This window comes from Sebastes umbrosus, chromosome 20 (assembly GCF_015220745.1).
Source record: "Sebastes umbrosus isolate fSebUmb1 chromosome 20, fSebUmb1.pri, whole genome shotgun sequence".
NCBI lineage: Eukaryota > Metazoa > Chordata > Actinopteri > Perciformes > Sebastidae > Sebastes > Sebastes umbrosus.
Window position 1 is genome coordinate 22,705,095 of NC_051288.1, and position 13,543 is coordinate 22,718,637.

At 43.7% G+C, this 13,543-nt stretch overlaps 1 protein-coding gene across 1 annotated transcript in view; it reads right to left on the minus strand.

Annotated features, from left to right (window-relative positions):
- Positions 1-3,064: 3,064 nt before the first annotated feature.
- wnt3 (wingless-type MMTV integration site family, member 3) overlaps positions 3,065-13,543 on the minus strand; it is a 29,358-nt gene continuing 18,879 nt past the window's right edge. The window contains exons 3-4 of the mRNA XM_037755785.1: positions 9,739-10,004; positions 3,065-5,779 (exon numbers count right to left, since the gene is read on the minus strand). Of these exons, the coding sequence (XP_037611713.1) occupies positions 5,300-5,779; positions 9,739-10,004 (746 nt within the window). The 3' untranslated portion in view covers positions 3,065-5,299. The remainder of the gene's footprint in view (positions 5,780-9,738; positions 10,005-13,543) is intronic.

A 13,543-nucleotide genomic window follows, 5' to 3' on the forward strand; every position in this document is an offset into this window, starting at 1 on the left:
CTTTACACGGTAAACACGACCCCATTTGAAGGCACCATTAATTATTGATGCATTAATGTGTTCAGAAGGTTAATGTTGCAGCTGGAAAAGATGGAGCTCATTTTAACTACTTTATATACTTAAAGGCAGGGTTGACGATGTTCTCCAGTCTACACTATTTGTTATATTGGTTGAAATGGTCTTTACACCCCGACAGCGATCCATTACTGATGAGCTCTGAAAAAGGACCGGAAAAGAGCCGTCATCTGTAGCTGCTGTAATCCTGTAAAAACGTCTACCAATCACTGCCTCGCGGTCCGCTTGGAAAGAACCAATCAGATGCCTCCCTGCCTCCCTGCTCGTACCTCTACCCTTGGCATACACCAGCCTGAACTCAAAGAGCGTCGCCGCCCCATGTTTACTGGAGAATGGAAGAGAAAACTCAGCCCTGCAGTAGCACTGCCGCGGTTACTTGTCATGAGGTAGCGTTGTTGAGTTGAGGTCCTCTCTCCGCTCTGTGAAGTAGTTACGATGCGGCAGCGCTCGTGCATGTGTTGGGGGGCGTTGCCTTGGAAGGAGCCCTTGACGGTAGAGGGGGGGTTTAGACGGAGCTCCTGAGGCGATGCTACTTTCATATTAACGCTAGCTTTCCGACATCGTCGACCCTATCTTTAATAATTATATACTACTTAATAATAGGCTGCAATCTGAATCTCTAACTAATACTCTCAAATAAATGTAGTGAAGTAAAAAAGGGCTTATTTCCCTCTGAAATGTAGTGGAGTAGAAGTAAAAAGTTACATAAAATGGAAATACTCAAGTAAAGTACCTCAAAATTGTACTTAAGTACAGTACTTGAGTAGCCTAAATGTACTTAGTTACAGTCCACCACTGATAGAGCACAAAGTTCTTCATAGACCTAGCCTCTTAGTTTCGCTGTCAAAGTGCACCAGATTGATTCATTTAATTTTAATATGTACAAAACGTTCTCACGGGGGGAGCACGCCTCAACACGTCCACTCACCACAGTCTCAACAAATCTTGTTGGAAACAATGATGTATGCAAATTATTTACAGTAATTCATTGTGCAAACAGCGGTGATTCGCATCTGACGCATCCAGGTTGCCAAAGTAATACTCAAAACATTCATCCAGTAATGGCAGGTTTGAGTATTTGTTGATTCAGTCTCAATTTACCACAGTTCCTATGAAAAACCCTTATGCCACACAAGACAAAAAACACCAGCTGTTTTCATTATCAAGTGTTCCTCTCATAATTATGACATGTTGAAATCATAAGGACGTGTCTTTAGAATTATGATGTGGTGTAATTATTGCATAATTATGAGAAAATTTGACATCTCATAATGAGATGAACTCACTCAGACATTTGAGGTTAACCTCCGTAGCATCTACCGTACAGCATGTTGCACAATCAGCGTACAGCTCAACAACAAATCACTGTCAATCATTTACCCACTAAAGTAGCTACTGCAGCTCGTCACAGCTGTCTGGGCGACCATGTTGCTACTGTGTGGTCTTCTCTTTTTTATATACAAGTGTAATTAAATAAAAATGAAGCAGAACTGGGGGATTATTAGCTGCAACCATTGCTTTCCTTTCTGTCAATAATGACGCGCAATCATGGATGCTCCATCTTTTTTAACATATTGCATGCTATTGCAATAAAAGTCGTCATCTGGATCATCTCATTATACATATTAACTACTGTATAAAGCAAATTAACAGCCAATTCTTCAATAATATTCCATATTTATGCTTAAACCTAGGGTTGGTAATCATTTATGTTTGTTGAGATTCTCATTACATCCCGACAGCAATCAATAAATCAAATGCTTTGACAAAAAAATTAAATAATCCAGAATCTGTGGCTGTCGCAGGCCTGTAATAAACCCGTCCAATCATTTAATTCGGCACAAATGTAATGATAATAGTGGGGGAGTGGCTTTGGAGGGACGCCTGAAGCGAAGGGCTGTCAGTGCTGCCGACTTGGCAACTTTCTCTCTAGATTTAGGGACTTTTGGAGCTGGTGCTGCTAGCTACTTTCATTGGAAAAGAGTTGGCAACACTGGGCTGTGTTTTCTGGTTAATTCGTTTTTAAAATGTAGTGTATTCTTGCCAGTTTCGCAAGATTACCAACCCTAGCTTTAATTGTATGCTGGACATTTTTTAGGCAAAGGCTGGCATTATTCTGTTTTTCTTATTAACAAATCCCAAGAAAAGACCAAAATCAACATCTGTCTCTCAATACAAATATAAAGTTTCATCGTTAAAAAGGCTCAGTAATTACCAATAACAGCTGGTCACTGTAGTTTTTATCGACCGTTACTCAAACAGGAGGGAATAGTGCTTCTTTTTGGGACTATTTTCAGCGGCGGATTAATCCACATGTGGTGCTCTAGTAAGTATTTGTGGCAGCAGGACGGTGTATGTAGCATTGAGTCAAAATAAACTACAGTGTGTGTGTGTTCATGATAATGAAGGAACATGTCACCCAGTGCAACATTATGGCTAATTGATGTGTTTTTAATAGTTTTTGAACAACAGTGGAGCGGAAGAAGAGGAAGAAGTGTTGTTGGTTTTGGTCCTTTCATGGGATTTGTTCTCAACGAGATAAATGTTCTTTAAATGCCTCATTTTAAAAGGAATATATGGTATGTGATACAACTATATAATACTATTTATTACGCAAGGAGCACTTTCTATCACAGATTGGACCACCGTCAGTTTAGTTTAGAAGTGAGGTTTATTAATGTGGTATTTTGGGGGGATTATTGATCATTTTTATCAATTCTTGAGAGGTAAAAAATGGTTAAATTTAGCACTAAATCTGTGTAACAAATGGTATCAACCCCAAAATCTATGAGACATAATAGAGCATGGGATTGGCCATCATATACTTCTATTGTAATGTTTTAAACCCTTATACACTATAACAATTTATTTTGATTAATTAATAAACTAATTAATAAATGTTTATTTCTGATTTATGACTAGAACAACTGGACACAAAGTGCTGAGCTGCATCTCAAATTAATCTTCAGGTTCTCAGCTTTCAGATGATGTACACCACTTCTATGTGACATCTACTGTTGACCTGCTATCTCCCCCTAAAGACCCCCTGTACCCCCCTAAAACAGACAAAAACGTCTCTATTGTGGGTCTCAGAGGGTTAATGTTAGTGTGTGTACCTCTGGCTATAAAGCAAAAAAGCACGAGACAGTTTTGTTCTTCAAATATATAATCTTAGTTCAGTCATACAGATATATACATTGTATAATAAATAATATTTATAAAAACATAACATTTACGATTATAAAATAAAAAGGGAATTATTCACTTTAAAACATTTGTACAAAACTTTGGATATAGCGGGAGAAGTGGAGGGGACTGAACACAGAAAGGTAGGCCCAGGTAGGGAGGGCTGCGTAGAAGATGACACAAAATGAGCTAAGCTATGTCACAAAAGAGAGGACGGCCTACACACTACTGGGTATTTTTGTTTTGTTTTGAAATATAATTAATAGGAAGCAGGTGGGACTGTCAGAACATGTTCTGTGGAAACCTCTCTCGGTTTGTTCCACCAATGTGAATCCGTCCATCCGTCCGTTTTTTCCGTTCACTTCTGTTTGTCACTGGCAGCCGTCATCCACATCTTGCACACATAAATCATCCAGCTCCTGATGATGTTTCCCAACCTTCTTCTTCTTCTTCTTCTTCTCAGAATCTACATGAACTGGGAGTCGTCTCTGTCCACCCAAAAACAAATCACAACCTCAATGATCGGAAAATAATTTCCTTTTGTTATAAAAAAAACGGGCCGACATCCATGTCGTCCTCTGAAAAACAAAAATATTGTGAGTAAATTACAGTATTGTTCTTCCAATATCTCCGCAACCAAAACCGCGAGGCAGGAGTATTTTCTTGGGGTGTACTGACAAGAGTACAAGTTCATAAATCAGGCTTCTTAGAAACCTCAACTGAGGGGAAACATGGAGAGAAGGAAGAAGGGAAGGAAGGAAGGGAGGAGGTGAAAGCCAATCAGAACCTTCTCTGGTCTCCACATGTCGTCACACGTCCCCCTTTTTTTATTTTTTACAGTGATAAAAAGTTTTGACAAAAGCCTCTAAGATGAACCTTAGATAAAAAGATCTCCCAGTTTGCTCATAAGACCGGAATTAATATTTAAGCATGCTGAAGCTTGACTCACGTTTATAAATGCCACAAAAATGATCTACTCACTCATATAATTTGAACGGCGGTGTGTTTTCACCGCATCGCTCCTTTTAGATTGAATAATGTACGACTGTGTTGTGTTGTGTTGGAAATTATGAGCAATTTGCAGGTTGCCCGGACGCGGGAACAAAGTCGTCCATTCATGAGAACCGCTAGCTCGCGATGACGGAGAAGTTTGCTCGCGTAAACAAACGCTCAAATCTCTACCACCTGGAGTGGAACTGAATAGTGCATACATATACATGTGTAGGTTAGTGGAATGAGCATGCTTGTTCACACACATGCTGCATACCTCCAATTCCCAGCCCGATGGGTAATATGTCAGAAATGCAGGGCTATAAAATCAAGACGGTAGCATATATCTTATCCTGGTGCGGTAGAGTCAGTCAGCAGGGAGAGGAGCAACACTGAGGATTTCATCAGCTCAGTAGTTTACAAAAGACAGGACTGTGGCACTTCCAACCTGTTCAGTTCAGTAGTTACAAAGTGATGGTTTTCCCCGGGGGCTGCCGACGTGTTCAGTGTCACGTAATAAGTGACGGCGTAGAGGTTGGTTTAGTTTAAAAACAAAAGGCCAGACTGGCCGGAGAAGTGAGGTGTTAGTTAGCTTTTTTATTCAAAAGCAAAGAGAGTCTGAAAGTTGTTTTACTGCATTAATCTCACAGGTAAAAAGTGTTACTGTACATGCCACAAACATTGTGCTGGCATGGAGGGGAAATAAATAAAGACGAAGGGGGAGGGAGATGCTGCAGGGAATAGTGGCACAACTCTTCCCATGAGAGCGGACTAGACCTCAGACTAGAGGTCAACACAGGGCGTCAGATATTATGGAGATGGGCGTAGTGGTTTGGAAGATTTTTACAAAAAAAAAAAAGAAGGTATAGAAGTATCCATAGCTGATGTGCCATTACCCATTAGGGCCTGAGTGTGTGTGCTGATGAATATGTGTCTGATGCAGAGTCTGTCTGGAGGGAGCAGGGAGGTCGTGCAGGAGGTTGGGGAGCTGAAGGGCAGGCAGCACTTTTTGTTGTCCAGCAGTCAGTTTTTGTCTGAAAGCGCCCTCTCACTTGCACGTGTGGACGTCGTAGACGCGCACGCACTCCTGACAGCTGACGTAGCAGCACCAGTGGAAGATGCAGTGGCACTTCTCTTTGCGTTTCTCAGTCCGGGTGTTGTGGCCGCGGCCGCAGCACAGCAGGTCGCAGCCCTCGATGCCGTGCGACGACACGTTGCAGGCTCGGTCGCGCGTCCCGAAGGAGCCGGTCTCCGGGTTTGGCTCGCAGAAGTTGGGCGAGCCCTCGTAGTAGACCAGGTCGCGCTCGGTGGGGTGCTTGAAGAAGTTGTACTTGACCCGCAGCGTCTCCACCCAGCCCCGCGACTCGCGGTGCTTCTCCACCACCATCTCGGAGGCGCTGTCGTACTTGTCCTTCAGGTAGTCGCCCAGCATGCGGAAGTCGGGCTGCGCCCACCAGCACGTCTTCACCTCGCAGCTTCCGGACAGGCCGTGACACTTACAGCGCAGGTGCATGTGGTCGAGGATGGTCTGAGAAACACAAGAAGACACTTTCATAGTTACTTTGTAGGAATGTTTGAAGCCATTACTGGCTCTAAACTTGACTTTTTATTCCTGGTTGAAAGATAAATGTACAACTCAGTAAAACTATTTATTAGCCTGGCAAGCATCCAACATGTTTAAGCTTTCATAAACCATTCCTGATCCCTTAAAGCTATACTAAAAATAGAGTGTAGAGAGTCAGTGCCTGTAGGCTTTGAAAGGTTGTTCTGAAGACACAAAGATATAGAATAGATATAGAAACTTGTTAAATGCATACACCATATGAGCCATATGTTCAGTGTGCCTCAAACTATTTTCCTCAGCCAAGAAATCCCTAAATACTCTTCTCTTGGCAGAGCTTTGGAGCTGTGACGTGGTGAGAAGTTTCTATGGACGTTTCGACCGGGGGCGATTCTAATGAGAATGTGACGTGTACATTCTCACTCCCAACTCATCAAATACCGCTGCTTCGCCTAAAATTTGGAACGTTATTCAGCCTCATTGCCGACGAACTAACATGACATGGTTGAATAGAAATGGATTCCTTAGGTTTTCTAGTTTCATATGATACCAGTATCTTCACTCTAGCTTTAAGACTGAGCCCGCTACAGTCTCTTAAAGACAGTAATGTCGGCCGTGATCGATGGTGATCCCGTGGGTGTCAGAGGGTTTGATAATTATTTTGCTGAGATGAAATTTAGTTGTGCTTGAGCACCCTAAAAAGAGTCTAAAATCAACAATGGTTTTAACATTTGTTTGTCTCTCAGTTGCCGCTGGAATCCCCTTAAACTGCTGTGAATTCAAACTGAAAACACCCGCCATCCTCTGAGAGGAAGCAAGCTACAAACTATTCCTTTAAAGTGTAACGAACTAAAAATGTGCCAGTCTTAATTTGATAACTGACTCTGTGCTTGTGGGGCAGTCACCACCGAGCAAGATCTGTAGGAATTTTATGGTCAGACATTTACAGGAAACTCAGTAACGCAGACTAACAAAACCACTGGAGACTCGCGGAGCAGGCCAAGAAAAACAATACGCCACTGGCTGCAATTTATTTAAGTGTCATGCAGCTGTGAAGTACAGAGGCTCTGCGCTGCTGCTAATTCCCTCTGAAGTCACTGGCTCACATCGTGAGTGTGCCGCCGCGGGGCTTATTCTACCTTTGTGTTTTGATTTTGTTGTGCTTTAATTCAACAGCTATATTTAGCTGCAGAATTCCCCCAGCTGGGGCGGAAGGCAGGTGGCTGTGGCACCTCTGGCTGAGGAAGGGGAGAGTGGGGGGGGGGATAGAGGTACGGCGGGTGGGGGGGGGGGTGGACTAGTGACATCACTGTGAGCTTGTCATGCCAACATCAAGTCCCAGAGGCCCTCGGGGCTAAATAATGGAGCGTGAGAGGGCCAGGTGGAGAGGAGAGGAGAGGAGACTCCTGACAGTGCTGCTGTTCACTTCTAGCTCCTGTGGTCTCTCTGGCTGCTCCTGTGTGCTCACATCAAAGGGCCGTCTTGTTGCCGTGTGGTCCCTCCATTTGCCCCTCAGCGAGCAGCCGGGGAGCCCATTTCTTTCCGAGCGGTGACAGCAGCCAGTGATGTTTTAAGTCTGAGCTGATTTCCTTCTTTTCCCCCCCCTCAACTCACTCGGGTTATTTGACTGTCAGGGAATTTTTTCATTGGGATGCAAGGCATGAAAGGCGAGGCGGGCGGGAGGGAGGGAGGGTGTTGCTTAGATAAGTAATTAACCAGTCATTCAAAGTCAAGTGTTCATTTTTAGGTGGAAACCCAGAAATGTGCGGACAAGTCAAATACCAAATCCCTGCCCGTCACATGAACAATTAGTAATCCCAAACAGGGATGTTTCCTGGATAAATCCGCTCCGTTTGCACGACAGCCAGGTTGTCCATCGTTTAATGCATCTCTGTTTCAGTTTCCCCGTTTTGCTACGTCTATAGTACAACATGTGCTGAGCAGTCGGCAACATCCAGGTCTGAGAAGTGAAGCCAATGCTGAAGTGCCTTAAACTTGCATTCTCTCTAACAGCCAGCAGGGGGCGACTCCTCTGGTTGCTAAAAGAAATCTGATTGTATAGAAGTCTATGAGAAAATGAGCCTACTTCTCACTTGATTTATTACCTCAGTAAACATTGTAAACATGAGTTTATGATATCAAACGTTTGTTTCAAGTCTTCTTCAATACAGCATGATGTTCATTTAGTAAATTATGGTCCCATTTAGAATCAAATAGACCATAAAGCAGGGGATGCTTTAGGGCGTGGCTACCTTGTGATTGACAGGTCGCTACCACGGCGTTGTCCATTGTGTTTTTGTCGTATTGTTTAACACTTTCACAGTGTGTTTTCAGTTCATGAAAGTTAATTAAAACATTTTGGTCGCCTAAAAATGTCTTATTCAGCGTTCGGTTATACTTAGCTCCACTCTCTCATGTCACTTCTGGTTGCAAAAAACAAAGATGGTGACAGCTAAAACCCCAAAATGCAGAACTCGAGGCTTCAAAACAGCAGTCCACAAACCAATGGGTGACGTCACGGTGACTACGTCCACTCCTCATATACAGTCTATGTTGCTGAGGTTGTTTAATGAATGTGATGTATTACAGTGACGTGAAGTAGGGTCATCCCACTGTACAAAATGCGCAAAAACAATAGAAGCTGCTTCTGTTTTGCTAGATCAAGAGAAGGGAAAACTTAATGCTGCAGCATATAATGATATTTTGGACGACAAAGGTTTGGTGAAGACTTCCTGTTTCAACATGTGCGATGCCCACCCTGCACAAAGCCAGGTCAATAAAGAAATGTTTTTCCCAGTTTGGTTTGGAAGAATTCAACTGGTCTTCACAGAGCCCTAAACCTCAACCCCCATCCAACACCTTTGGGATGAACTGGACTGTGAGCCAGACCTGATCACCCAACGTCAGCGTTGGACCTCACTGACGCTCTTATGGCTGAACGGGAGCAAATCCCGGCAGAAATGCCTTCCACAAAATCTTGTGGAAAGAATTCCCAGAAAGATTAGAGGCTGTTATAGCAGCAGATGACGGCGTATGAATTTGGAACAATCACATATGAGTGTAATGTTCAGATGTCTACCTACTTTTGGACACATTAATGTGGCTGACCCGAATGCTGCTGAATGCTTTGAAATGTCTTTGGAATTACTGCCAAATATTTACCTCAAAATTGATATAAAATAGCATATAATGGTTAAAATAAGGCCCTTAGGCCTGAGAAGCGGCTGTGCGCTGCTCTTCATCGGAGGTGGAAAACCAAAACTAATAGAAGACACTTCTGATCAGGCACAAATCTCACCATTGTGTGACTTATTGTCTACACAAATGTAACCTGGTAGCTAATTTTGAAAGAAATTTCAAATAAGTTATTTGCTAATTATTATTATATTTATCAGCAGACATGGAAATAAAGCATATCAATTAACTTTGTATTCTTTTCCTGGAAATGTATTAAATAAATTACCATCTATTGGGAAATAGCAGAATATAATTATTAAATAATGTTTATAATAAAGTAATTTTCGATAAATTTTGAGGTAAATTTTGATGATTTTGATTCCAGAGAAATTTCAAATAGGTTACTTGCTAATTATCACCTAATTACCATGAAATTTGCGGACCTGTAAAATGAAGTATTATGTTTTTTCTTTAATTTTTCTTATATATAAGTATGTAATAATGTATAAATACCAAAATAACCTATGAAATAAGGAATAATCCCACAACATTATTCATTATTATTATTTATTCTCAGACAGATATCGCTGTTTGTTGTGTGTACAGTAGTGCGTCAAACATGTCGGCCTGCTGCGCCGCGAAGCTTCGAATACCTTCGAATATTTCTTACCGAAGCTTCGAAGCCCAAAAAACGGTATTCGGGTCAGCCCTAACAAGACATCCCTGCACACGTGTCTAAATGTGTTTACCGTGCGTCCTGCTTCGTTGTTGTGTCGGTTCATCGCCGAGCGAGCGTCCGGGCGGTTCTCTCTGGCGTCGGCGAACTCCCTGGACACCAGCACCCCGAACTCTGCGTCCTCGCTGCAGCCGCCCCACTTCCAGCCCTCCCCGGGCGGCCCCTTGTGGTGGGAGTCGCAGCCGCACATGGTGGACGTGCCCTCGGCGCAGGAGCGCGTCACTGCGAACGCCACACCTGCTGAAGCTATAGCGTGGACGAACGCCGACTCTCTGGTTGCTGAGAGAGAGAAAGAGAGACGGATGAAGACAGACAGAAAGAAGGAGAGAGAGAAAGAGAGAGAGTGTCAATCTTGTGTTGAACATGGACAAGGCAATCTTTCCCGCTGCCAACATCCAGACAGACGTATTGAAAGGGATTCCTCCAGGCAATAACCTTTTAACGCAACATTTCATCTTTGAGAACATTTATATGAAAAACAAGAAGCCTATGGAATTTATTTTTTAACCCTCTCTTACTTTATAATATGTAAACATCAGCGATGAGGAAGCACATTACTGGACACACGAAGGAGCCTAGAAGCAGAGTCCCTGCAGTGACATCAGCCCTTTGTGGCTGTGTCAGGAGGGCCTAACGCTCAGTGGGATCTCACTGACCTCCTGTCATCCCTGAGGTGTGCTGCTTTGCATCTGGATAGTGTTTCAGGAATGTTGTCACCCCCACCTCCCACCCGTCCCCGTTCACAGCCCCTAGGCCTTCTAGTGAAACCTAGCAGTGTGTCGGCCTGTTTCTTTTTTCACACTGAAGGATGGAGTTACGCCTCCTTTGAAGGCAACAGCTTATTATGTAACCAGACACCATTGTTTCACAATCACAGCACACTTACCAAGGCTCACCCGTTACACTCACACACAGAGGTTAGGGGTGGGCGTCCTGAAGCAGCGGAGTTTGTGAAATGCACAATTGCGTGATGTGAGTTTTGAAATTTGTACGAACACGACCAGAAAATCAAACCCGTATTTTGCAGACCACATTGGCGACTACAGCCAGAAATTCCTCCGCTATCCCGCTTGCCAACGAGGCTTTTCAAGACCCGATCAGACTGCTTTACAAGCCACAAACAAAGTTTACTGATGTTTGGCTGGAGGCTAGTCATATTTTCCCACCCTGAGAGTGTCTGCAAGCAAAGTTGCAAAACAAAAAATACCTTCTTATGTTAGCCTGTAGGGCTAAAAATGATGCCACAAGGGTCTTTTTTTATGCATCTGCAGTTCTGACGGTCATTGATGTTAATAATTTACAGCGTGAAAGGTCAGATGGACATATCTGATTTGGTGAGAATGTAATGCAGATGCTAAAATACTGTAAAACCCCCTAGTGGCCATAGCCAGAAAATGCATGTAGGGATATCTATATTTTTTTATAAGAACACAGAACGACCTTGTTGTGTCTTCTTATTGACAGAATAAGAGACACAACAAGATAAGAAGATTATTATTTACTTATAGTAACATTGGACACCCTATCAGCTGTGTGCTTGAGATCAGACTGGAGACGTAACCACTTAAAAGACTTGATATCTTCCTACCTTTGTACTTTTTAAACTGAAAACACACGTTTTATAATGTGATATTTACTGGAAATTACTCACAATATAACTAACAGCAAGTAGGAAACTTTCAGGTGATGTTATTTAGGTTTTTATAGTGAAATGAGGAGATATCGTATAGATAACTCCTCTTTTCAGCTTCACGAATCAGCCGTTGCTCATCCATTGCGGCGCTTTCAAATTGAGCGACATGAATAAATAGAAACAGGGCAGAAGTTCAGCTCAAAACGTCGCTGCATTGTGCAGCGCAGCTCGCGGCCAGTTAGGGCATTCCAGTTGAAAACAGTGCAATCAAACAGTGCAATTTTTTTGCTGACGCTCGCTCGCATCGCATTCAGTTACACACGTAATATGTAGGCGACACACAGCATCCCAATACACTAGACCTCTCTGTGTAAATCACAACTATATTCAGTAATATTTGAAGAATATCAATAAAAACGTGTGTTAACAATATGTTATTTTCGATATATCTTATCCTTCTGTGTGTCTATAAAATCTGTATTTTCCCCGTTCATTCCTAGTAAAAAGGACACAGTAAATCCGCAGTGAGTCCTTGCATGATTGGATGACACTCCGTCCTCAGGTTGGGCATCCCTGCTCGCCCTGGCAAGCCTCGCTGGGCCCTCCACAACGGGGGCCTGTGAGCCCTGGGCCCCTGGAGCTTCTGGCTGTTAGCCATGGCTAGCGCTGCTTCTGCTACCTGCTGGGCCCATCAATCCGCCTTTGTTTCCCTTGTGTCACACTGTATTATCCACACAAAGGGCCCAGCGACTCGCGCCCCCGCAGCCCCGCTCTGCCCGGAGCTGGCATTCCCTAAACTCCCTAACCCCCCCCACCCACCCCTCTCTCTCTCCAGCCACCTCTCCGCCAACACCCTGAGCTGAAATCCCATACACCACCACCCACCACAGGACCTCAACCCCCCACTTCCTCCAGGCATCCACCAACAGCACCACCATGGCCAACACGCAGCTTACGGTGGCTGGTGGTTAGCTCTCCCTTCGCTAACTCCAACTTTTCCATTCATCACTCCCAAAGTGAGACCTTCCTTCCCTCCTTTCCTCCTTCCCTTCCCTTCCCTTCCCTTCCCTAGGCTAGGTTGGGAGAGATCCCCTTTCAGCCTGTTTTCATGACAGAGTCAAAAGGGCGTGTGAATGGGGCGTCCGTGGGAGCTGGACTGTGTGAGGCGCGCACTGGTCTTCATGCACAGTAGGGGTTGAGCGGAGCCCCCCGGCCCTTTTCTATTGCCTGTAATCTCATTTGGCCTCCCCTCTCCCTTTTATTTGACTGAGGAGCTTGGACTGCTCACACTGCCCATTTCTGCCCAGATTCCTTCCCCTCTGACACACGGGCTAATTCATTTCCAATCAGCAGCCTCACGCACAACACACAAACGTCTACCTTTATAATTAAGGGGGACACCTTAATGATGTTATGATCTTTTTATTAACTGCTGATTCTTGAGATTCTTATGCTTTTAGATCTCACAGCTGCTTTCAACACACACTTTAATTCCTCGTCTGGAGCCCTATGTTGGTTTTAAAGGTACCGCTCTTGAGTGGTTCAGGTCTTACCTGGCTACCTTCACATCCTCCTCAGCCCCTCTCCCATGTGGAGTCCCCCAGGGCTCCATACTTGGTCCTATTTTATTTTCCCTGTACATGCTTCCCCCTGGGGTACATTCTTAGAAAGTATGGAATCTCCTTCCACTTCTATGCTGACGACACGTGACTGTACCTGCCCTACCTGACACAAACTCTTTGGGCCCATTGCTAGCCTGTCTCAAAGACATCAAAGCTTGGATGGCTTTAAATTTTCTCAAGGTCAACGAGAGCAAGACAGAAGTCATTATTTTTGGACCCAATGGAGGCAGCAACGACCCCAACATCGACCTTTTTAAACTTGTGAAATCAAGCTTTTTCAAAACTGTGGCTTTTATCCAGGGTTAAGTCCTTTTTATCTTTTAATGATTTTGAAAAGGTAATACATGCTTTTATCACCACATGTCTTGATTATTGTAATGCCCTTTACGCTGGTGTGAGCCAAGCCTCTTTGTCTCGGCTGCAGCTTTGTTCATAACGCGGCAGCTCGTCGATTGATTTTAAGATTTTTGTTATTAACATATAAATCGTTAAATGGTCAAGCTCCAACTTATCTCTCAGACCTTTTAAAACCACATCTTTTATCACACTCGGATCCATTGACC